A 26,622-nucleotide genomic window follows, 5' to 3' on the forward strand; every position below is an offset into this window, starting at 1 on the left:
CCAAAAACAAAACAAAACACAAAAAGCAGCAGCCAAGATGCCCAAGGTCAAACAACTGACAAACAGTAAAGCCTAGACTAAAGCTCAAATTTTCTAATTATGTGCCCAAGGCTTTCTTTATAGGTACGTGACCTTGCTAGACAGGAAAGCAATCTCTTAGTTTTGGGCATAAGACATCGACGAAATTTATTCTTTGAACCTGAATCTGGCCAAATAACAAAATGTGCTTTCCATTTTACTTTATCTGTCTACATTTTAAATGTTGATTTATGTTCCAAAACTACAACAGATATGGCAGGTCAGAGGTATTGACAAGCACACAAGAAAATTCCAAGGTGAATGGCCTTCAGAAAAAGATCCCAGCTGGGCATGGTGGCGCATGCCTGTAATCCCAGCACTCGGGAGGCTGATGCAGGACAATCGTTGCGAGTTCGAGGCCAGCCTGCGCTACCAAGTGAGCTCAAGGCCAGCCTGAACTGCACAGCGAGACCTTGTCTCAAAAAGAAAAAAAAAAAAAAAAAAATCCCACTACTCCTAATGTCATTCTCTCCAACAGCAATGAATATTCGAGCCTGAGTTACTTAAGACTTTTTAAGATACTGCAGAAATGAACTCTTTTCTGAAATCATTCCTATGTAGACTAAACCTCTTCTCCCTCCTCAGTGATATCACTCCACACTAACAGTCTCTAACTTTTTCTAATCTTTTCTTTACCTGTTGATATTACAAACTCTTTAAGACATGTCTTATTTTTATTTTCTTCACAAAGTGTTCATTTTTCATTGGGGATGTTATACTTTTCAGCTCCTTGGTCTAACATAACATACAATATATATACAATAAGTCTCAATGTGATAAATACCCTCTATTACAAACACAATGCCAGACACTCTATATACATTATTTTAACTGATCACTACAAGCCCATTAACCTAAGTTTCAAATGAAACAAAATGCAACTGAGGTGATCTGCCTGAGGATAGACATTTAACAAGCCTCAGGTGAATGAACTGTTGGGCGTATCTCCTTGTAGTAAAACCAATACAATCCAGGCACTAGATCCTCACTTTAGTAAGCTGCATGAAATTCCAATTATGCCTGTGTTCTGTCCTTCATAGATAGTCAAAAGATTATCTATGGATTTATCATTGGGGGAATATACCAAAGTAAAAGGATATTAACTCTTTGTTTTCTTTTCTCTCCCAGGCATCTAATTTTTCCAAGGGAATACTGTTTCTAGGCAACCTATTCATAACAAAGAGTAAGTACACAGTGAGAGATACAAAATCAAAATCCAAAAACCCTGGCAGAACTTAAGAGTCTGTATTTATGTAGACAAACTGGTTTATTTCCTTGTAATTTTGAATTTTGATGGAGTAGGGAAAGAGCACTCTAACAGCAAAAGAAGAAAGAATGGCAAATAAGAGTACAAACTGAATCTCTTTCTAGCTGGGCAACCTTGGGCAAACAATCTTTTGGAATTTGTTCCCCGCTGTGTAAACTGGAAAACAGAAATACCCAAAGATTAATGTGAGCCACAGATAATACACAAAGTACACTGCACAATGCTTGGCACTCGGTAGGCTACTAGAAAAAAAGTCAAGTACAAAAACCACTTTTGGTTTCAAGGCAATACCTAACTAATGATCCTTTGCATCCTAAGACATTCTATAGCCACTAGAATTCCTCTGAAGGCTACTTTAGCTCAACTTTCCTAGTCTTTTCTATATTTTGACAGCCTATTTCATTCTGGATATGTCATCTGTACCTCTGTTAGTATATCACTACATCTGCTAGTATAGTAATTTAGCAGCACTCTTACTAGTCTGAAACACAAGCCCAGTAAGAGATAATAGCATAGAGGTGGGTGTGGTAGTGCACGCCTGTAATCCCAACACTCTGGTGGCTGAGGCAAGATCACTGAGGTCAGCCTACACAAGAAAGTTCAAGGTCAGCCTGCACTACATAGTGAGACCCTGTCTAAAAATAAAAACCAAACAGGAAAAAAAAAAAAAAGAGAGATGGCAGTTGACCAGTAGACTACTGGTATCAGCAACATAGCTGAGCATGGTGGCACAACAGAAAAGACTCCTTTAGACCCCAAAACCTACTATCTTAAGAGTTCCAATCCTGGTCGATCATTTGTACAACACACTTTACTGAAAATTCTTGTGCCTCAAAAAAACCAATCTTACCCACTAACAAACCAATTATGTTCATTAAATATTGTATTTAAAACAAGTACTCACCTTCTATCTCCACCAAAGGTTCCTGAGTAAACTCTTGAAAGAATTTGTAGAAGAACTTACTGCAAGCAGCCAAAACAGCCTTGTGGGCCTTAAAATGGTGCCCTAAATTAAAAAAAAAAAAAAAAAGAGGAGGGAGTTATACCCATGCACAAAAATTAAAGCAAAACTGTCTTAAGTAAAACAGATCCTTCTTCACAATATAGTTACCAGTCTATACAAATTACTAAATTGAAGCCAAAATATCAACTATCTTGGTAAATTTTAAATTTTCTACCTGATGTCAAGTCTTTATTTCAAAGACTTAAAGTTAGGTTTTACAAAGGCTGGTTTACAACACAGGGAACATCCTACAACAGTGGTGGCGACCCGGCGTGGTGGCGCACGCCTGTAATCCCAGCAGTGGGGAGGCTGAGGCAGGAGGATCATTCCAAGTTCGAGGCCAACCTGGGCTACAAAGTGAGCTCAAGGACAGCCCGAACTGAAGAGTGAGACCCTGTCTCAAAAAAGACAAAACAAAAACAAAAACGAAACAGTGGTAGTGATCTACGGCAAACGTGCAGCAGCAGGCTGTTAGCACTGAAAGCTCTAGAAGGTTTGCCATCACTGTCCTAGGACTTTCTATTACCTTCAATCAAGTAGCAAGAACCATAGCCTACCCAGTTGAGAGTGTTAAATATATACAAAAATAATCCAAAATGTCAGGCATCATTTGAAGAGACAAAAAAAAAAAAAAGAAACAAAATCATAGAAAAGCACAAAGCCAGGTGTGTCTGCTATGGGAAATACCTAGTACTTGGAAATTCAATCTATGATTGACCTACAATAAAGAGTATCTTCCCTTAAACAGACAACTTTCACTAGTTAGCAAAGATAGCCAAGCTGGGTTTGCCTCAATTATAATAACAACTAACGCTGGCAAAGACCCCAATTTATTTTGGGGGCTCTGAAAGGGCATACAAGTGCAGCCAACTTCTCTCTCACATTCTACCCCCCAAGACCATCTGGAAAGCTGGAAAGAAATCAACACTTCCCAAAAGACTGGTGAGGGACTCCCCAAAGCCGCTTACCAACAGAAGCGAAAAAACAAGAATTTTAAGACACATAGTAGCCAAACATTCTCAAGTATCTTCTCTATCCTACTATTAAGTGTGAAATGAGAAAAACTTCAATAGGCTCTGAGGACTGAAAACGCAATGGACATCAGCTCATACTGAAAGCGGCGCCAACCAACCAGCTTTGTGCAGCATGATCTGTGTCAGCGGACACTGTCAAAGGCCCTCCAGTCCCAGTCCAGACTTTGGTAGGGAGCCCAGAGAGGATGGGTTTAAAAAAAAAAAAAAAAAAAAAAGGCGGGTGGTGGAAGGGGAGAAAACCGAAGGCGTGAATTCGCTCCTCTGTCCTACCCACCGTCCACAATGAGGGTGATGTCGGTAAAGCGGTCCTGCTCTCGCTGCTCATTCAATCGGTCCAGGATCATTTTGTGGTGTTCGGGGAACTCCTGAAGGCATTCCATCGTCTCTTCAGCCTCCATGGCCGTCCGGCTGCTCTACAAAAGAGGCGCATGATAATGTTCACCCATGAGCTCGGGCTGAGAAACAAAACCTCCAAAGCATAAAACAACAACAACAACAAAAAACACCCCAGGAACGTGAAAAGGGGGAAGATGAGGCAAGAGAAGAGGGCGAGGGAAGAAAGAAAGGCAAGCTGAGTGGCCGCTGCGGGGTGCGGGCCGGACCGCGGCCGCGGGACTCCGAGCCTGACCTAATTGGAGTCGGGAGACGCGAGCTGGAGCGGGGTGGGCAAGCGCCGGAGGCTCCGGGCGCCTGAGCGCGCAAGTCCGGCAAGGGAGGGGACCGGCAGTCGCGGCGGCTCTCTAACGGCCCCGCCAAGCCCTTCCGCCCGGCCGGGCTCCCGCCGCCCGGGACCCGGTCCGGCCCACGGCCCAAACGACTCCTGGGTCGCCTTTACCTCCCCCGCCCTCTCTCTTCTCCCCCGCCCCGACCGGGCCGGCACTCACTCAGGGAAGGAGGAGCGGCCCGGGCCTACGCGTCACTTACGTCGACGTACTGCGTCACCGCGTCGGGCTCCGGAAGACGCGGACGCCTTCCGAGCGCAAACCAATGAAGGGATGAGCCACGCCCCTAACCCCCTGGTAGGGGCGGGGCCAACTGAGACGTATTTGGCGCTCACAGAGGGTGAGGCTGCGCGCTCCAAGGGAAAAACATCTTGCGGTGGCGCTAGGTTTGTGCGGGCCCTAGCTAGATCGAGGGCGGGGTACCTAAATCGCCACCCTTCCACCTCTCCCCGGCCTCCCTCCTTTGACCTCAGATGTGAGTGCTTCGTCCCCGAATTCAGAATACACTCTCTAACCAGTCCCAGAACACTTGTATTCCGCGCCTCCCCGGCCACGCCCCACCCCGCCCTCTCCCGGGCCCGGGCCCGCCCTCCTCACCTAGCCCGCAGGCCGTCCTCCGCATGCCCTTTCCGGGTTCTCCCCTCCCGGGGCGTGGGCCTCTCCGTACCTGTCTGTGCTGCTGACGCGCAGCCCGCTCCCCATTTTCCCCGCTGGAGCCAGCGCGCCCCTCCGCTCTGGCCCTGCACATGTATTCGCCGGAGCTCATCGGCGGGGGCACGAGTGAGTTGGGGCCCCGGGCTCTCCCCGGGGCGCGCCCTCGCCGAGCCCGCGGCGCACGTGTTTGCTGGGCTGGGGACGCGGATCTTGTGGGAATCACTTACACGTGATGCTCTTTCTGCAGCTCTCCCGGCCCCCACCTCCGCCCTGTTAAGCCAGTGATCCTCAAGCAGCCGCGGATGATTGCCTCATTCCTCCATCCAAAGAAAGGTTTATGAGGATAATGCAGTAGATGAATTTTACTTAAGTCTTTTTCTTCCAAAGAGTTTGAGAGTGAGGGTAAATAGCCGTGTGCAAGAGTGAATGTAATCATGATTTTAACAGACTTGTTTTGAGAGTCAGTATTATGCTAGACACTGTTTAAGGAACTCGGTGAGCGAGGTGCGTGTGGTTTCTACATTCTTAGTCTGGTAGAGTAGATAAAACCTTGAACAGTAATTGCATAGGGTCTGATTACTGGGGCTTAGCACATAATAAGGCAATGGGGCAGGACGTTCAAGAAAAGCCAGTATCTGTAAGAAGGGATCCGATGACATATGTGACTTTAGATTTGAAGTTTTTCAGCATAACGGGAATATTTAAGACATGGGAATAAATGAGATTGGTTAAGGAGAATCTGCAGTGTGATAGTTTAGCGGCATGTAGGTTGACTTGGTCTACCGTTCTTCTAAAAAATAGTGTCATAATTATTCACACAAGGCCAAGTGTGGTGGCACATGCCTGTAATCCCAGCACTCAGGAGGCTGAGGCGGGAGGATCGTTCCAAATTCAAGACCGGCCTGGGCTACAGAGTGAGCTCAAGGGCAACCTAAACCACATAGCAAGACCCTGTCTCAAAAAGACAAGGGTCGGGCATGTAGCTCATCGGCACAAGTGCCTGCCTGGCAAGCGCAAGGTCCTGAGTTCGATTTCCGGTATAAAAAAAAAATTATTCACACAAATTTAAAAGATAAATTGCACATAAAAGTAAGGGTTTTGGAAAATTTAGTAGATAGAGCTGTACAACTGGACCGAACCAGAGAACATCTCTTTTTATGGAGTCTGAGCTATGTAGTTCATCCCAGTCCCCACCACTTTCTAAAGTCTTAGACTCAGCCGGTAGCATTCGTTTCCTTGCTTGCCTAGCCTCTAGGGTATTTGAGTTTTGCCTTCCTAGTCTTACAGTGTCCAAGTAAGGGCTTAGGACTTTATCCCTGAGATGTAGTAAAAATAGAAGATCCTGAAAGGACTGAGTATTGCAGCTGGAAGAAGGTGGAAAACCAAAATAGTATGACATCAAGAAGGCCACAAGAGAAAAGTATCTCAAAAGCGTGTACCCAATGGTGTGAATGGTCAAGTACTTTACACATCTTTAGTAGAAGACCTTAGCAAGAACAAATTAAGTGGCCGGGGGTGGTGTTGCATGCCTGTAATCCCAGCACTCCGGAGGCTGAGGCAGGAGGATCATGGTAGGTTCAGGGCCAGCCTGAACTGCATAGCGAGGCCCTGTCTCAAAAGACCAGGAAAAAAAAAGTGGAGTTCTTGGGGTTACAGAGAAGTCTATTTTATTTATTTATTTATTTTTTGTCATTTTGAGAGGGGGTCTTGCTATACAGTTCAGACTGACTTTGAGCCAGGCATGTTGGGGCACGCCTGTAATCCCAGCACTCAGGACGCTGAGGCAGGAGGATTGTCGGGAGTTCGAGACCAGCGTGAGCTACAAAGTGAGCTCAAGGCCAGCCTGAACTTCATAGCAAGACCCTGCCTCAAAAAGACCAAAAAAAGAAAAAAAAAACAAGAACAAAAACCAAATTGGCCTTAAGTTCACTTTGTAGCCCAGGCTGGTTTTGAACTCGCAACGATTCTGTTTCAGCCTCCCAAGTGCTGGGATTACAGGTGTATGCCACAATGCCCAGCTCCACTGAGAAGTCTATATCTAAGTAGGTTAAGGAATAATTAGGAAAAGAAAAATTGTGATGGCAAGAGAAGAAATGGAGTACTTATAGAGGATAATAGGTCAAGGCAGTTTTAGCTTTTTGTATGTATTTAGTTTTGGATGGAGAAGAATTATTTTAAATATTGATGGGGAAGGATCTGGTAGAGGGAGATGATCTGATAATTTTTGAAGAAATTCCTATACAACTGAAGACATTTTTCACATAAAAGGTTATCAGGTCATCTACTAAAAGCTAAGATTATGAAAAGGGTATGTGTGTGTTGGGGATGGAGGAGAATTTTGAAATTGGAAGATGTATTATCTTTATTATCTAAGGCTGTGCAGTGAATTACCCCTCAGAGCATAGTGGCTAAAAACAATATTTCATAGCCTGTGAATCAGAAATCTGTCACATAGTTGGGTTCTCAGGGGTTTTTAAAATTTTTTTTGTCTTCTTGAGCCTGTCTCACTATGTAGTACAGGCTGGCCTCAACTTTCAGTACTCCTCCTGCCTCAGCCTCCCAACTGCTGGGATTACAGGCATGCGCCACCACACCCACTTGATTCCCAGGATATTTCATAAGGCTTCAACCATCGTATTAACTAGGACAAGGTACTAGCTAGATTATCCCAAGGTTTTTGACTAGGAGGTTTGTTTCGGTGGTCACCATTTTGGATTGGGAGTGATACATTTCCCCATAAGCTCATGTATTAAAGCCTTAGTCCCCAGTGCTGGAGTACTGAGAGGTGGGACTTTGGATAACATCATTAGATCATGAAGGCTCTCATCACTGGATTAATCACTTGATGGATGCATAATATGATGGCATTACTGGAGGATGGTGGAAACTTTAGGTGGTGGAGCCTGGTTGAAGAAAGTAGGCCATTGAGAGTGTGTCCTAGCAGGGTGTACGCCCCCAGCCTCTTGCCCCCAGCCCTCTCTCTGCCTTCAGTCTACCATGAGGCGAGCAGTTTGCGCCGCTACATCCTCCCCACCGTGATCTGTCTCACTACAGGCCCAGAAGTAGTGGAGCCAAGTGGCTATGGACTCAAACCTCTGAAGTTAGGGGCAAAAGTAAGTATTTCCTCCCTTAAATTGATTTTCTTTCTTTAAATTTATTTTGTCACAGCGGTGGAAAGCTGACACATTCGAGGGGTTCTTGACAGAATTCAGTTCATCCTGGGCTCCGAGACTAAGGAAATCATTTCTTTACAAGGCTTCCTTCCATGGCAGAGTCTCCATAGGGCACCACAGCTAGATTTTGTCAGAGAGCAAGTGAAACGACAGGAAAGAATGGGCAAGACAAAAGTCAAAATGTTTTTGTATCTGTTAGCAAGCTTTCTGTTAGTATAATAAAATCACTGAGATAATCACCTTTAGAAAAGGAGGGGTTAAACTGGGCATGGTGGCGCACGCCTGTAATCCCAGCAGTTGGGAGGCTGAGGCAGGGGCAGGGTTGTGAGTTCGAGACCAACCTGGGCTACAAAGTGAGCTCAAGGCCAGCCTGAACTGCATAGCGAGACCCTGTCTCAAGAAGACCAAAATAAAATAAAATAAAATAAAATGAGATTGTTGTGGGACCTAAACGAGAACACATGGGAAGCACTTAGCTTAGCACATAGTACAAATTGGCTGTCAGTAAATGGCCATCCTTGTTATACCCCCATAGAAGATTTGTGTTCTACTTGTTAGCTACTTATAGACTAAAACTTAGTTTATCTTTTCAACTGCCAAGGTAACTGAAAATTCTGGGTGTTCCCAGTGAGTCCTCAGAGACATCAAGCTGAGGAAAGGTTCATGACAAATCCAGATTTTTTTAAAAGAGGCTTCTGATGTTTTACATATCCCACAAATAAACTGCCAAAATCACTGGGGCTTTTTTTTTTTTTTTTTTTCATTTTGAGACAGGCAGTTGAGGCTGACCGTGAGCTCACTTTGTAGCCCAGGCTGGCCTCGAGCTTGAAATGATTCTCCTGCCTCAGCCTCTGGAGTGCTGGGATTACAGGGGTGTGCCACCACGCCCAGCAAGGGCTATTCCTTTCTTTTCTTCCTTCAGCCACCCTGCTGGGCTCAGGTAATATGTGCGATCCTGTGCCACATAATTGCAAGCGATCATGGGCCACATAATTGCAAGTGGTCTCCTAAGATTGTATCACATGGTAGCACTGTAGCCATTTTAGTTTGTGTAAATACACTCTTGATAGTCACATAATGAGATCATCTAACAATGTATTTTTCAGACAGTGTCTTTAAGTAACTTGTGACTCTTCTTAAGGATGGATATTTAGTTGCTTTCCAGATTATGTAGTAGTCAAACTCCTAACACTGACTTGGGAATTCTAAAATAGTATAGTTACTTGATCATTCCTGCAGAACCAGAGGGGAAGACAGGTCAGAGGCCAAACAGCAAAAATCACAGGCACCCCCCCCCCCCCCCCACCACCACCCTGTGCTCTTGCCCTGCAAGGCCACTCCTGACCTCTGCCCCTTCTTCCTCTGAGGTTCCAGGGATCATGAGCCATCATTCACTAGACAGATCAAGATCAAGACCAGCATGATGAAACAAGTGGTCAAAGAAAAAGGGATATATGAAAAAGAAGCCAAACAACTAGGAAAAGACCGAAAACGTGCAAGCTGGAAATGGTATTACAAGCAGGGGGAGAGGACCCGGCAAGAGTCCGGGATGATGTTCCCAGATCGCTAGCACAGGTTAGAGGCTGCATATACTGAACTTCAGCAGATATGTCAAAGTGAGAAAGAGTTGGGAGAAGCTGAGGGGTGTAAAGATGCACTTTCAGTGTTGGATTCAGTGAAGTTAGAAGCATGAAAGTTTTCTAGAGTGGGGTTTTTGCATTAAATCCTGGGGTCTATTCCAGAGTTCATTATTTTTAGCCACCACGAGGTGTTCATATGCAGTTCTTCTTATACAGTTATATATATTCTTTTGCATAATTTAACGTGCAAACAAGTTCTAGTGAAATTGTGTATTTCACACTTTTAAGAAATCGTGGAAGGTAGCAAAGCTAAGCAGGAGGTAGCACTCATGGTCCGCAGTTCTCTTCTCAGTAATATTGCACATGGTGGCTGCTACCAAGTTCAGCTTTCTTCCCAGCCTGTACAACAATGTGGAATGCAATAAAATCCAGGTTTGGAGATAGTTGCTTTTCTCCTAGAACTTGGACACTCCCAGGATGTTGAAGGGTCCATTGAGAACCAAATGCTGCTGCTTTTACAGCACTTCTGTTTTATCCTGATCATGGAACTCATTGCAGCCTACTCTTTGATCTCTCTGTGGATCGTCCTCTTTCTCCCTCTGTGGATCATCCTCTCTCTCTCTCTCTTTTTTTTGTTGTTTTTTTTCCAGTACCAGGAATCGAACTCATGACTTTGCGCTTGCCAGGCAGGTGCTGTGCCACTGAGCTAAATCCCCAGCCCCTTCCCTGATCTCTTAATATGTGATGGAGACCACTACAAAGCAGCTCTGAGCAGGACTTAAATTAATCAGTTGGCTTTGCATATTCACTTGTGAGTCTGTCCAAGGCCTAGGCTCCTTGTTTGGAAATGGATGGTGGACTCAGGAAGTGAACCTCTGTGACTCACTAATCCCTGCTAAGGCCTGTAATGGCAGATGAAGCTGGAAAACCTCAAAGGATAAGATAAGGTCACAGCCAAGGACACCTGGACCCTATCTCAACTAAATAAAGACTGTAGCTTCAGGCATCTCACTCCTGGGTGGATTACCTTAATACCTTACTTGGAGAAGTCCTTGAGTGGTTCCCGCCCTTCTTGAGTACTCTCCTCCTCTCTTCTGATAACCAAATAAGTATGGGTAACACAGAGAAGGTCTTGGTCTTATCCCCGAGAGAATCTCAGATTCTGTGAGAGGGCTTTGCTCCTCCTGGGGCCCTGAAATCATTCCCTCTGCATCTCTTATTTAGCCTTTGCAGTACACTTGTTCCGGAGATTGTGGACCTGACCAGCTGCAATAACTAAGCAATATTATTAGCCTGATAAATGTGGGAGTGCCCCAGTTCATTACTTGTAATGTCATTCTAATATATTTGGATCAAGTCTACTGTTGTGTGCATTTGCTTTCTATTTGTCTTGTCCTTTGGTATTACTTTTGACTTCATTGTTATTTTGGACTATGTTTTATGATTTTAGTTTTTCTATTGCCTTGGTAGTTATGCATTGTTTTAGTGGTTAACCTAGAGTTTACATCACAAATTGTTGATTGAAAACACCTAAGTTAGTGGGATGTGGTGGGGCATGCCTGTAACCCCAGCACTCAGGAGGCGGAGGCAGGAGGATTACAATATCTAAGTTACTTGGTACTTTACTCTCCCAACAAAAGAAGATCATTGGAGCATTTTAGTCCCCTTTTATTCTCCTCTATCAAGCTTGTTGTTTGTTGAACCATGTACTTTAAATCCCACAAGGCATGGTTTTATGTTTTATATAGTTAGCATCCATTCATACTGTTTTTGCAGTTTCAGATTTTGCTGATAATTTACCCTTCATTATTTCTCATTCAGTTTCCATCTCAGCTTCAAATTAGCATCACTTTCCTTCCAGTTGCAACTTTCTTTCTACTATTTCCTTTAGGATAGGTCTACCAGTGACGCATTCTCAAAGGTTTTGTCTGTTTTTTTGTTTGTTTGTTTTCTGGTGCCAGGAATCGAACTCACCACCTTGTGCTTGCCAGGCAGGTGCCGTGCCACTGAGCTAAATCCCCAGCCCCCACAGGTTTTGTCTGAAACATCCTTATTTTGCTTTCTAAGATGCACAGACTCTAATATGACTTCTACACAGGCCAAGACTAGAGTCGGGGGTGAGACACTTGCCTAGGAGGCCAAAAATTCAGAATTTAGGATAGCAATTTTTTTTTTTTGAAATAGGAATAGAACTTAGAACCATGCACTTGCCAAGCAGGTGTTTATGCCACTGAGCTATATCCCCGGCCCCAGAATTCAGGATAAACAATGTTCTACTACAGTATTTTTTAAAAAGGAAAATGAGCAAGGTCGTGAGTTCAATTCCTGGTATCAAAAAAAAAAAAAAAAAAAAAAGAATGTAAGACTCCTAGGTTGGGAAAGATATGCATGGATTTCCCCTCATTTCTCCTACTAAATACAACAAAACCCCCTGAAAACTGTGTAAAAAACAAACGTAAAACTGAATGGTGGAGAGAAAAAGCTCCTAGGGACTTAGACCCTGAGAGATAATGCAGCAGTAGTTTCCATGATTTATTTTGTTTGGCTTTGCTTTGCTGTCACATATTCTAGACTTTGAGCCAAATAAATGAATCAGCCACAAATGCCACGGAGCACAGGGATAAAAAAAGAAAAAGAAAAACCTAACAATAGCCTACCCTCTCTGACCAAAAGAACAGCAAAAATGGCAAACCATTTGGGAACCCGCCTGTCTCTCAGGAGCTATTCCTATTCCCCATTCCTTTTCCCCAATAAATTTTCCTCCTCTTAAAAAAAAAAATTACCTATCAGTATAGAAAACTTTTAGACAAGACAAAAACTGTACCAATAAGACAAAACACCCAGAAAAAAATGTGGCCACACCTCAGACCATGTCATAAAGCCCAAATGAGCAGTCTAAATGTCTGCTGTGTCTGGGCTGTGATAAGACACAGAACTCCCACGTTTCAGTGCCTTAGTGTGGCAACATAGAAGGCCAAGTAGGAGCCCAGACCTTCATCCATCTCCAGCAGTAACAAGGCTGTCCTCATCTCCCCTGGGGTGATGTTAGAAGAGGCTAAGAAAGACCAGCTTCACCGTGGTGTCAGAATAGCCAGGGCACTCACTCCTACCCATTAATAATAAGGAGCAGCCGGGTGTGGTGGTGCAGACCTGTAATCCCAGCACTCAGAGGCTGAGGCAAGAGGATTTCCATGAGTAACATGGTGGTACCTCACCCTTTTCCCTCGAGGAGCAGAGGAAAATCCAGTTAAAAATAAAGTTTAAATAAAATCCAGAGTGGCATAACTTGTGAAAATATCCAGATTTTGATGAGAAAAAATTTTATCCTGGAGGAAGAACCAGGAATTTCCCACACTAAAGAAAATAAATAGCTGCCAACACCAAGATGACAGGTGTTAGAATTTTTAGACCAAAATTGGCAGCTGTAATAACAATACTTCTGGAATAAATTATGAACATGCTTGGAAAAAAAAAAAGCTTCAGCAAAGTAGTAGGAGGTACAGAGAGCCAGTGGGGAGTTTTAGAACTGAAAAATTCAACAACTGAAAGTGAACTTCAGTGAATGGAGGTCAGAAGAATGGAAGGTACAGTGGAAAGAATCAGTAAACGAAGATAGAAGTATAAAATAGCCAAATCAAATGGAGAGGAACTGAACTAGACTTTATTTATTTATTTATTTATTTATTTATTTATTTTTTTTTTTTTGGTCTTTTTGAGACAGGGTCTCACTATGCAGTTCAGGCTGGCCTTGAGCTCACTTTGTAGCCCAGGCTGGCCTTGAACTTGCAAAGATCCTCCTGCCTCAGCCTCCAAAGTGCTGGGATTACAGGCGTGCGCCACCACGCCCGGCTCAAGGAACTAGACTTTAAAACAAAACCCAGAATAGAACTTTAGAAATCTATGTGACTAACAAGAGATTCAACATTTATGTCTTAAGAAACCTAGAGGGAGAGTCAGAGAGGCTTATAAAATGTCCTTGAAAAGATAATAACTGAAAATATCACAAATTTGGTAGACAACCCAGAGTAGCATACTGAGCAAATCTTAAAAGTATAAACCAAAATAAATCAACACCAAGATACAGCATAATGAAAATTATGAAGACCATAGATAAAAAATATTTAAAACATCCAGAAAAAAATTGATTCTTTTATGGAAAAACAATTCAAAGACAACATATTTCTGATCAGAAGCCATGGAGGTCGAAAGGAAGCAGTTATTTCTCTGTTGTTTTCTCATCTTTTCTGTGCTTTTCATATCTTGCTATCTCCTGGTTGTTCTAATCTTTCTTCCAGTTCACTAATTCTATCTTCAGTTATTTCTAATCTTATTAAGTTCTCTGATTGAGTTAACTTGGTCACAGTATATTTTTGTTCTCTTCCTGTCATTATTTCTAATTCCCCACCAAGTTTCTCAATCATGTTTTTCACTTTCTTGTACATATTGAATCTATGCTACTCTACTACGTCCATGTTAGTCTATGTTACATTATCTAAAGACTCAATTTTTCATTTTTATTAGTCTTCATGTTGTTTTATCTTATTTGATTTATTTTTTACTGAGCATTGGATATTATGTGTGAAAATATTTAGAAATAACTTGTTGCCTTGGTTGATTTTATTTTTCTCCAAAGAGAATTTATTTTTGCTTTTGTGTGGGAGCTAGGGCATTCACAGGTGGGATAACCTAAATCCCATTTCAGAAATAGAGGTGATTTGCTGGGTGTGGTGCCACACATCTATAATCTCAGCACTTATTGGCTGAGGCAGGAGGATTGCTTTGAGTTTGGAGCCATCCTGAACTATATGGCAAGACCCTGTCTAAATAAATACATAAACAAACAGATAATGCAGTGTTGCTTTAAAAAAATGATTGCTTTAAAAAAATGTTGCTTTAAAAAAAATGATTCAAAGATTGATTTATTTCCCCTTGAGGACTAATCTGCTTTTGCTTCTTTGTTCCTAGGGTGTAGCCATTTAGGTTCCTAATACACATTTAAACCCATCCCTTTGTTAAGATTATTAGGTTTATTCTTACTGGACAGTGTATTATCATTATCATTATTGTATTGACAGTGTATTATCATTATTTCTGGTGTATTATCAACAAAGTCTCTTTTAAATGTTCCCTCATTGTCTAAATTGGTGGTCAATGTTTGTTCTTTACTTGAACCAGAGTTAAAAGGGCAGCAATATACATGCCCAAGCTCACTTGATGGTAATAGTTATTGTCATAGTCACTTTCTCATTGCTGGGACAAAACACCCAGCACCCACAATGTAAAGGAGGAGAGGATTATTTTAGTTCATGATTTTTAGAGCTTTCAGTTCATAGTTAGCTGGCTCCATAAAATGGCATGGCAGAGGGGGATAGTGGAAGGAAGTTGTTCATGTCACTATAGGAAGAAAGCAGAGAGAAAAAGGAGTCGTCAGGGGTGAGCATACACCTAGGGCATCCCCCCGTGACCTGCACCACCCCAGCCCCACCTCCTGACAGCAAGTCAGCTGTAGCTCATCACAGTCCAGTCACCTCCGAAAAGCCAAGCCTTTGATCCCTGCATGTGAGAGTTTTGGGGGACATTATAGATCTAAACCATACCAATCCACCTCACCCCCGAAAGACTCATGTGCATCTCTTTTTGCAAAATGCATTTATTCCATCTCTAAGAGTCACCAAAGTTTTACCAGTTTCAGCCTTGCTGAAAAGTCAAGTCTAAAGGCTCTTCAAGACTCAAGGTAAATGCTTAGTTATGAGCATTTGATGGAGATAAGTCATAAAAAAGGAAAATGCTTCCAATATACAATGACACAGGGTAAATATTCCAGAAGGGAGACATGGGGGACAGAAAGAAACCAAAACAGAAACCCAGAAGAGCATACATTAAATCCTCTGGCTCCATGTCCAGCACCCAGGGCAAACTGTGGCAAGATATGAATTCCAAGGAGATCAGGCAACCCAACCCCTATAACATTGCCCGTTGCTGCCCTCATGGCCTCTATTGTTCCTTGGCTGAGTTTTTCCTCAGCAGATGATCCATGTCCCTGGCATTTCCAACTTCCTGGGTTCTCCTCTGCACTTTCGACTTCACTCTCTCTAGCTTCACTAATGTCATTTTAGGAGCATACTACCTGGCTTCCTAAGCTTTCCTCAAATATCTTGGTGGAAGCTGCATTGAACTCACAACTCTTGATTTTTTGCATAATTATAAAATCACTATTGTGTGAATGCTGCTAAGATCTCTTGCCAGCTCAGGAAGTAACCAGGCACCCTTGGATCATGGCTGCAGAGGCCTTTGAGTCTCTGGATGGTTGAGCATTGTGAACCAAAAGTCCAGGCTGGCTTTGGACTCATTATGGAGCCCAGGTTGGCCTTGAACTCATGGAAGTACTCCTGCTTCAGGCTCCTGAGTGCTGGGATCACAGGCATGTGCCATCATGCTCACCCTAGGAATCCTTTCTTGAGCAGGGTGCCCTGAGGCTGTCTTCTTACACTTTGGAGCTAGTGAAGGGTGGGTCTTGCTGACTTTTGAGATGCCCTCAAGGCATTTTTCCTATTGTCCTGATGCAAAGTACTTGGCTTCGTTTTAGTGATAATCTTTTCAGCAATCATATTATCCTTTGCCTTGACTTTGCAGGTACTCCATTTCAGGCAAAATGGAAAATTTTTCAAATGGGCTCTTTATTCCTCATTTTCACTGTAAATCTGATTAATAAAGCTGTTAGCAATACCCATGCTATAGCCTACTTTCAAATTACCTCTGCCAGATTAATTAAATCTGCTGCCTTAACACTTCTCCTTCACAACAGGGCCATAATTCATATGTTTTGCTGTTGAGTGGCTTGAATCACCGGTGGTATATGCTTGACTATCCTCTTGGGTGGCCTTTTATTGATTTTATTATTAAAAAGACTGATAAAAGTGATTAGACCTGTTGTACCACCAGTAGTACAAACTGCCCAGTAGGCTAGTCATGCATGTACCACCCATAGTTCAAGCCAGTGGGAACGTGTTAATATTAGTCTCCAGCAAAGTCTTAGGACGTGGGCAAAATGTAGGCAAGTTTTCTCTCAGTGTGTAATACACTTGATCTATGGTGCAACTGTTAATGTTTTACTATAAAGCAGTATGCCATGTTATGCCAGCAGCAGCCATATATATCTCATGTGTGTTTCACTTCTGGTGTGTGCATACACACCACCTAAGTGTATAAGAGAGTTTGTGATCTAGTTTGTGTAAGTAATTGTACTTTTGCACAATCACCAGTCTCCTTACATATCCTGTCATTAAGTAACATGTGACTGTGTTACCAAGTCTTGTTGATTTTAAACCTTAAATAACTATAAAACCATTACTAACAATCTCTGTAAAACTCCTTTCTACTTTTAAAAGAATCTGACAGTTTTATGTTCTCTCATAAATAATATAACATATAAAACAAGCATACAAAAAGTACCAAATTTGTAAACTAAATAGATGTCTGAGCGCAGGCATAGCAGAAAGTTAATTTAAAAATTCATCAAAATGTTAACACTGGCTGTCTTTTGGTGGTTGACTAATAGAATGTTTTATTTTCTTCCTTGCAGGGTGTGGTGGTACATACTTATAATCCCAGCAATCAGGAAGCTGAGGCAGGAGGATCGTTGCAAGTTCAAAGCCAGCCTGGGCTACAAAGTGAGCTCAAGGCCAGCCCGAACTGCATAGCGAGACCCTGTCTCAAAAAAGACAGAAAAAAAATTTTTTTTGTTTTGTTTACTTATGAATTGGAATTGGTCCAGAACGATAGCGGGTGCTCAATAAATATTTGTTGAATCAAGGAATTGTTATAATGTGAAAATAACACGAGAAAGGAATTAATTTATTAAAATTCATTTTCCCTCTTTCTGGGTTATTTTTTACTTTGATACAATCTTTCTTTGTATCACCTGTGACGTACAATGATAGGTGGTAGCCATATCACTGGCTATTGATCTTTTTCTGCCTGAACATTATAAAAATTTGACCCTGATCTTTTCTTTCACATCCCCCAGCACATATTGGTGGGCATATCAATCCAAAATGAATTTTATTTTCTTTTGTTGTGGAAAGCTCACTGCCTCTTTGGGCTGAATTTTCCATAAACTTGATCAATTCCCTCACGACTGTTTGCCTGTGTTGACGGGAACCAGGAAGTGCTCGAGCCGATGCTGCCCTCTAGTGGTCAGTCCGCTGCAACAGCACCCACTGCTCTCCTTCCAAAACCGGGAGGCAGAAAAACTTTCAGCGGAGAGGTCAACAAACACCAAAATTGGCTTGGGCTGCTGAAACAAGACAAGTCCATGAGCCTGCCCTCGGGGACCCCTAGAATATTGTCTGGCAGGAGAAATCAATAGGCTTTGCACTGAGAGGGCAGGCTGCGACTGTGGTCCTGCACCAGAGGTCCAGGATTCCAGGGCTAGTCTTCTGCGCTGGTCTTCTCTTGTATACAAACAAAAGGAAATTAATGTGGAGAGGACACACTATAGCGACAGAGAACCAAACTGTCATTTTCTTTCCTGTAAATGAGTCCAAGTCACTTTATTTCTTTTCTTTTTGAGACGAGGTCTCACTATGCACTTCAGGCTGGCCTCGAGCTAAATCCCCAGCCCCCCCCCCCTTTTTTTTTTGTCTTCTTGAGACAGGGTCTCGCTATGCAGTTCAGGCTGGCCTTGAGCTCACTTTGTAGCACAGGCTGGTCAAGAACTCGGAACGATCCTCTTGCCTCAGTCTCCCGAGTGCTGGGATTGCAGGCGTGCGCCACCACACCCGGCCTTCTAAGTCACTCTTGATGAAAGTGATAAGCCACAAGGTGAGGCCCTGTCTCAAAAAAAGTTAAATAAATAAGAGGAAAAAAGTCTTAGAATCTTCAGTGTGTGTCTCACTTGGTTTCCCTAATCCCAGGCCTTCTCTCTGTACATGGATGTTCTTTCCATACTTGGCGACAGAACCCTGCCTGTTCTGTGGTAAGTGGTAACAGGGTTCAGGATACTATTTCAAAATATGACACCTTGGCAATTATTCCTGCAGAAGCAGGAAGGTCCCTCTGCTCTTCTCTTGCCCTTCTCCCTTAGGGCAGGCCCTAAAATAATTCTCTGGTCCCCCCCCCCACACACACACCTTAAATTGGTGCTTTCCCTATTCCTAAAGGGAAAGACTGAAAAGTTGCTAAGAATGTGAGTGAACCGGTTTTGCTAATTCTCCCAGTTTGTTATCATTGGTTCATGCCCTTTTGTGCTCCAAACTCTTTGAGATCCTCCTACCTCAGCCTTCCAAGTGCTGGGATTGCAGGCTTGTGCTCTTAAACTTTCATTTGGAAACAGAGTCTCACTAAATTGCCCAGCCTGGCCTCAAACTGGAGATTCTTCTGCCTTTACCTCCGGAGTGACTAGGAATATAGGCGTGCATTGCCATGCCCAGATTCCCATCTTAATACTATTGACATAAAACCTTTTTTTTTTTTTTTTTGAAACAGGGTCTTGCGGGTCTTGCGGGTCTTGCTATGCAGTTTAGGCTGGCCTTGAGCTAATTTTGTAGCCCAAGCTGGCCTCAAACTCTTACCGATCCTCCTGCTTCAGCCTCCCAAGTGCTGGGATTACAGGCATGCACCAACGCGCCCGGTTTAGCTACAGAATAGTGTGTGTGCACATGTACCATCATCTCTTTATATTTGCTTATTGTAGATAAGTTAACCCACTCAGGATCATGTTCTTATCACTGGTCCAATCTTGCCCTATATTCATAAATATATGAGACTCTATTTATTCATTAGTACATCGATGGAGACCACTATGTAGCAGCTCTGAGCAGGATTTAATATTAACCAATTGGCTGTCCATGTTTACTTGTGAGTCACTGGTCGCTACTGAGGCCAGTAATAGTGGGTGAAGCCATGAGGCCTCAAAGGACAAGACAAGGCCACAGCTGAGGACTTTTGACTCCAACCTCAATTAACCAAAAGGAGACTGTAGCTGCAGGCATCTCACTCCTGCAGTGAAGGCCTTCCTGGAGGTAACTTACTTCTCCTAAATTAACATAAGTATTACTTGGAGAATTCCATAAAGCATTTCCCAAGTCCTGCCCAGATTCCTGCATTCTCTTCAGTATCCCCCTCCTTTATTTGAAAACCTAATAAATACAGGCAGCCCAAGAAAGTCTGGATTTTAACCCAGAAAATCTTAAATATTGTAAGATAGTTAGACCCTCCTGAAGCCCTATAATCATTTCATTTGCCTCATTTATTTAAGCCTTTGTCCTCCACTTGTTTGGGAGATTGTGGGCCTGATCAGCTCGCAGTAACTAAGAGTTATTAACCTGATAATATATATTTATCATCTTATGTAAGTATATTTATATTATATATAAAATAAATCCCATAAACCTTCCACCCCTAGCTGGAGGATTTTGTGGGTACCGAGAATTGAACTCAGGCCCTCACGCTTGCCAGGCAAGTGCTGCACTGCTGAGCTATGTGCCCAGCTGCACTGCTGAGCTATGTGCCCAGGGAAGGAGGATTTTGAGATGATCTAATTATTCATGGTAATTAGAGGGGCACATAGTGTCCAGTCACTGCTGCTCAGAAGCTTTCATTTCTTTCCCTTCATAATCCCTGTTCTCTCTTACTCTTCACCTCATGTGATTTTCTCCTGGTCTGTCATATTCTCCATCTTTTTATTTCTAGATCCACTCCTTTTAATTTGCTTTCCTGGATCGAGGGAGGCTATGATTGAGGAGTGGGAAGGAAAAGAAGAGTAGAGATTGGGAGGGAAGAAATTGGAGGGTTGAGGATTGCGATGCAATTATGGTAAATACATATGGGGCAGGCAAATTTTTAATTTTAGGATACTGTCATACCCATTCCATTGGTACAGTTTTTCTTTGAATTGATTTCCTTGGGTTGAAGTGGAGTACATATTCGTTTTGTGCAGAATTATTTTTTTTTTTAGTTGGGCACATTGTATTCTTCCAGATTTCCACGGGCCAATCTTACAAAGGATAGTAAAACAAATGTGTGACATTACCACCCAAGCCTGTTGTTACTGTTAGTATTGTGCTACTACCATATATCATGAAAATCTCAGGAGCCTATGATTAAAAGGTTCATTCTTATACTGTGAACTACTAGAAATGAAAAAAAAAAAAGCAAAAACAAAAACAAAAAACTTCAACAGTTTCATGCCAAAAGATGTATCTCCTGAATGTGAAGTCTCCCTCAACCCCTAAGATACAGATAGTTTATTTAGGAGGTGAACCCAGGCAACAAATGCAGGAAGTGCCAATGGAGTGTGGTTTAGTGAGCCAGTCCCAGGGCACTGTCTGGACTTCAATGTCAGGAGCCCTGAGAAAATCCTATAATGAGCATCAGAGTTATACCTAGAGAAATCACAGTGAATCACGTATCAATCCTTCTGAGAGAGTGAAAATGGCTACCTGAGGGTGACAGGAAGGGTGACTGACTCTGAACTGGTAGTAGAGAAAAGGCGGGATACAGCAGGATAAAAGCAAAGAGAACCCAGCTGGGCCAAAGCCCAGGGCCTGGGGGTGTGTGAGGGGAAGCCAGACCCACCCCTCACCCCAGACCTGAAATATATGCTGTCTTGGAGAGGATGGGGCTGAGGGAGGGAGTGGGCCCCTCAGTGATGGGCTGGCTGAGGACTAGATTCGCAGTCACTGTAATATCCCTACAGGCGCAGCAGTTGAGACCCAGCAAGTCACACACAGGTAAGCCATGTGTCTGATGTTCGTTACAGGATTTTCTCAGAGTTCCTGACCTTGAAGTCCAGACAGTGCTCTGGGACTGGCTTGCTAACCCACACTCCATTGGCATTTCCTGCATTTGTTTCCTGGGTTCATCTCCAAGAGAGGCCAAGAGCAGAACATGGTGGAACGAAACTCCACACACTAGGGTCCTGAAAACAGTGCTACAGCACCAGCGGGTGGCAGGACTGTGGGATGAAAGGTTTGCCAACAAGCACCCAATAAGTTGTTCATTCCCATCCCCCACTGGGAGTGCTGTGCTTGTGGGGCATTCAGCACACTACCCACAATTGCTGGGGCTCACAGGGGGGTGTGCAGCACCTCCCAGCTGGGGACTACAGAGGGCAGGGAGACCTAAGACTGTGGGTAGAGAGCGGAGTGGGGGAAATCTGTGAGAGCAAAGACAGAGACTGGCACCCAGGTCAGAGGGCAGTTCAGCGGAGCCAGAACAGAGGAGGTGTTCTCCTCCTTCGCAGACACTGGAAACGCCTGAAATGGGCTGATGTCCTCCCCAACACCTGCACTAGCAGCGTGGGCCCTCTGCTGAGCCTGAGCCTGGGGGGTCCTCTAGCTTCCCCAAGTGGGTCTGAGATGGATGTCTGTGTGCCGACATGGTGAATGGCACGTGGGCTGGAGATTTTTTGGTTCTGTACAGTAAATACCCAACTTACAAACATTTGAGTTGCAAACTTTCTCAGAAACCAACCCACCTCTCACTACGAACATCCGTAGATGCAAACAAATCGCAGAAGTAACTCAGGTAATTCCCGTGTCTGCTGAACACTGACAGAGCTGTGCTGCTCTCGGCTTACCGTACAGTGTGTGTGTTTGTTTCTTTATGCTTTGTATTGTATATTTGCATCACAGGTGTATAAGACTGACTTTGTCTGACCTATGAACAAACCTGACTTACAGACGTGTCTTGATTACTTTTCTCTTGCTGGGACAAAATACCTAACAACCAAAATTAAGGAAGGAAAGGTTTACTTAGCTCACAGTTTGTGGAGGTTTCAGTCCATAATTAGCTGGCTCCAAGGGACGGTGTATAGTGAGGGGCAACAGCTCAAGGTGGCAGAAGACAGCAAAAGCAGCAAGAGCAAAAAAGGGAAAACAAGCCTTTTTTCCCCCTTATATTGTATGGCAACTCTCTGCCCATGCCATCTCCGTACCCCCTGCTTCCACAAGCTTAGGATCTTTACAAAGTGAGGACCCTGGCCCCCTGCTAAGTCACTTGGTTAACCTTCTAAACTTCTCAAGTTGACACAATGCTTCAACCATAACACTGCACTACTCAAGGACAGCTTGTGGAGGAGAACCAAGGAGTGCAATGTTCCCAGAGGTCATCAGAGAACTGGAGAGCTGGCAGCTGGGCAAACTGCACCACATGTGCAACCAGACACGGGTTTGGAGGAAGCGAGAGGCCTCACTGTTCAGGCAGGCAGTTGCCTGGTTCACTGCCAGAAACTTCTCGGCTTGTTTTCTTTTTCTTTACCTTTTTGAGACAGGGTCTCACTATGCAGTTCAGGCTGGCCTTGAGCTCACTTTGTACCCCAGGCTGTCCTCTAACTTGCAACAATCCTCCTGCCTCCTGAGAGCTGACATTACAGGTGTGCACCACCACAGCCAGCCCTTGGTTTGATTTGACTCTGACTGCAGTGCAGGGTGAGCTGTGTGGATGCTCAGTGTCAGTGCTATAGTCACTGTGTGAAGGTTTTTATTTTTATTGCTATTGTAGCAGTTGTTTTTCCCCTTGCTTGTTCGTATGATTTGGGCCACCTTGCTTGCTTCTTTTCTGTTTTCATTTTTAATCTTTTTCTTCTGGTTGTTATGTCCCCTTCACCTCCATTTCTTCCCCCTTCCCTCCATTTCTTGGTCTCCTTCCCCTTTGGCCTAGTTCTTTTAATGCTTCTTCTGTTTTATTTTTTGACTTTCTTTTTGTATCCTCTCTTCCTCATTTTCTTATCTCCTTGCCTTCCTCCTCCTGTTCACCTCTCTAGTGAATATATATAAATACCTGAACATTAAAAAGCACACTCCTGAACACTCAGTGAGTCACAGATGAAATCAAAGAAGAAATTAAATAATTTCTAGAATCAAATGAAAAGGCCAGTACAACATATACCAGAATATATGGGACACGATTAAAGCAGTCTTAAAAGGGAAGTTTATTGCCGTGAAAGCTCATATTAGAGAAACAGAATGAGCTTACATAAATAACCTAATAATGTACTTCAAGACACTAGGAAAATGAGACCAGTCCAAACCCAAATCTAACATAAGGAAGGAAATCATAAAGATCAGAGTGAAAATTAATAAAATCGAGACAAAAAATACAGCACAAAGAATCAATGAATTGAAGTACTGGTTCTCTAGCTGGGCATGGTGGTGCACATCTGTAATCTCAGCACTTGGGAGGCTGAGGCAGGAGGATCGCTATGAGTTTAAGGCCATCCTGGACTACATAGAAAGACCCTGTCTCCAAAAAAAACAAAAAACAAAAAACAAAAAATAAACAATAAAAATAAGAGAGAGAGAGCTGGTTCTTTGAAAGAATAAACATAATATACAAACCTTAGCCAAACTTAGGAAAAGAAAAGAGAAAGTCCACATCAATGGAATTCAAAAATGAAGAAGATGAAATCTTAACAGACACTCCTGGAACATGCAAAATTGTTAGAAACTGCTCTGTAAAATTTGTACTATGATAAAGTGGAGAATTCAGAAGACTTGGATAGATTCCTAGCTACAAACGAATTACCAAAGCTGAGCTAACATTTAAAAACCACGAATAATCCAACAACAGGCAATGAAGTTAAGACAGTAATAAAAAACAAAGGAAAATCTACTAAGAAAATCCCAGAACTGGGTGGGCTCACTGCTGAATTCTACAAGATGTTCAGGGAGGATAGAACACCAGTACTCCTCAAACTCTTTAATGAAATTGAAAGAGAAGGAGTGCTTCCAAGATCATTCCTCTGAGCTAGCATTATCCTGATTCCAAAGGCAGACAAGACCAACCAAAAAAGGGAAGTGCAAGGCAATCTCTTTAATGAACATAGATGCAAAAATCCTTGACAAGATATCGGCAAACAGAATATAAGAAATAAAAGGATACATACAGAGTGCACATCATCAAAAGATCATGCATAATGACCAAGTGGGCTTCATTCCAGAGATGGAATGAAGGCTCAACATATGCAAATCAATAAATGTAATACACCACATACACAGAAGAACAAAAATCACATGGTCATCTCAGTAGATGCCAAAAGAACACTCTGGACCAAACCCAACATCCATTCACGATAAAAACTCTGAAGAAAAAAGGTATAGAAGGGCCTTACCTCAGTCTGGTAAAAGCCATTTATGACATATCTACTGACAACATCATATTGAATGATGGAAAGCTGAATGTCTCCTCTTAAAATCAGGAACAAGGGAAGGATGGCCACGGTCACACCTCCTGTTCAATACAGTACTTCAAACAGTAGCCAGAGAAATCACATAAGAGAAAGAAATAAAAGGGATACATGCATATAGGAAAGTAAGAAGTCAAATTGTTATAGGTAGCTGAGTTAGATAGAATTATTAAAAATATTATAGGCAGTCAGACAGGGCCAGGCCCTCAAAGGAGCCAGTGTGGAAGATGAGGTAACTTGCACCTGTGGGAGAGATACACACCTCCAGCCGTGGACAAAAATTAAACAGATGCACCCAAACACTTCCCTAGTAATGGACCTCAGGTATCAATATTCTAAATAGGTAACAATCACCTTGAAAAAGCCAGAGTCACTAACCCAATCTCCTACAGGAAAGGCCATTGTTCTGTATTCATGTCTGCTTGCTATGTGACTCACTTCCCTATTTGATCCCAATTTAATCAATTTTATCTGTAATCTTATTGGCTGATCATAGTTTTGTCCCAACTCTTTCGCACATAGCAAGTTCTCATGTTTTCCACCTTGGACCTACCTCACCCCATGGATTTGCTCTAAAAGAATCTCTAGAGAAGACAGCCTCCTGGGCAACCCACTCGGGCCCCTCTTCCGTTGCTCTCAGAAAGAAGCTTTCTTTCCCTCTATAAATATATTCTACTCTTAACCTCTTTTGTTCCTAAAATTCATTCTTCAATTTTAGAGAACACTAGCTCGTTCCAGATATCATTCAGGTTGGGAGTTTCCCCCCCATATTAAAATTATCATTATTTGAAGATGACATGATCTTTATACAGAAAACCCAAAATACTTCACCAAAAGACTCTTAGAATTAATAACCAAATCCAACAATGTAGCAGGATACAAAATCAACATAAAAAAATCAAGTGTTCCTTTACACCAACAATAAATTCACCACAAAAGAAATTAAGAAAACAATACTATTTACCATAGTATCAAGAAAAATTAAACACTTAGGAACTAACTTAACCAAGAAAGTAAGTTATCTACTACAAAAAGTGCTACAAGTTTCTTGAGTTCTGGGGTGTCCTTCTAGAGGTGGTCTGTAGGTTTTTCTTGTCTTGAACAAAGAACTGGACAAAATAAGCACGAAAGGTAGTGAGGTTTTATGTTTATTAAAGGCAGGAAAAGTTCAGGTTGGCCTGGTACTCACTATGCAGCCCAGGCTGGCCTCGAACTTGTAGTGATCCCTCTGCCTCAGCCTCCTGAGTGCAGAGATTTCAGGCATGTGCCATCATGCCCAGCCTGAGGACAATATTACTTTATTTTTTCTGAGGCCTTTTTTTTTGGTTTATTTGTCTGTATGTTTTTGAGACAGGATCTCACTATGTAGTTTAGGCTGGCCTTGAACTTGAAGGAGTCCTCCTGCCTCAGCCTCCCAAGTGCTGGGAATACAGCCTTGTGCCACCACACCCAGCTCGTGAGGACTAATATTTACAATAGATGAAGAACTCAAAAAAATTAACCCCACAATTAGACATAATTAAAAAAAAAGCAAATGAAGAGACACTTCTCAAAAGATGTACAAATGACCAGTAAATACTGAAAAAATGTTTAATACCTCCAGCCATTAGAGAAATGTAAATTAAAACAACACTGAGATTCTGGGGAAAAATAAACTCTTCCATATTGGTGGGAATGTAGACTAGTACTACTACTATGAAATGTTATTGCAATTCCTCAAAAAACTAAAGCTAAAAATTCAACTTCTTTTGTGTTTTTTGTTTTTTGTTTTTTTGACACAGGATCTCACTGTGTAGTTCAGACTGGTTTTAAACTCACTATGTATCCCCGGTTGGCCTTGAACTCGTGGCAATCCTTTTGCGTCAGCCTCCCAAGTGCGTCAGCCTCCCAGACACGCACCCCCACAGCTGGCTAGAAATTCCAT

At 42.8% G+C, this 26,622-nt stretch overlaps 1 protein-coding gene and 1 pseudogene across 6 annotated transcripts in view; one reads left to right on the forward strand and one right to left on the reverse strand.

Annotated features, from left to right (window-relative positions):
• Znf131 (zinc finger protein 131) overlaps positions 1-4,884 on the reverse strand; it is a 39,557-nt gene extending 34,673 nt beyond the window's left edge. Inside the window, exons 1-3 of one of the 6 annotated variants that reach the window (XM_013518453.1) lie at positions 4,772-4,884; positions 3,657-3,795; positions 2,250-2,351 (exon numbers count right to left, since the gene is read on the reverse strand). In XM_013518453.1, the coding sequence (XP_013373907.1) occupies positions 2,250-2,351; positions 3,657-3,795; positions 4,772-4,870 (340 nt within the window). In that variant the 5' untranslated portion in view covers positions 4,871-4,884. The other 5 variants (XM_013518454.1, XM_005392751.2, XM_005392749.2 and 2 more) reach the window with 5 other exon arrangements.
• Positions 4,288-9,624, forward strand: LOC102007950 (annotated as a pseudogene).
• Positions 9,625-26,622: the final 16,998 nt, after the last annotated feature.

Source organism: Chinchilla lanigera, unplaced genomic scaffold, assembly GCF_000276665.1.
Source record: "Chinchilla lanigera isolate Chin_1 unplaced genomic scaffold, ChiLan1.0 scaffold00045, whole genome shotgun sequence".
NCBI classification, from domain to species: domain Eukaryota; kingdom Metazoa; phylum Chordata; class Mammalia; order Rodentia; family Chinchillidae; genus Chinchilla; species Chinchilla lanigera.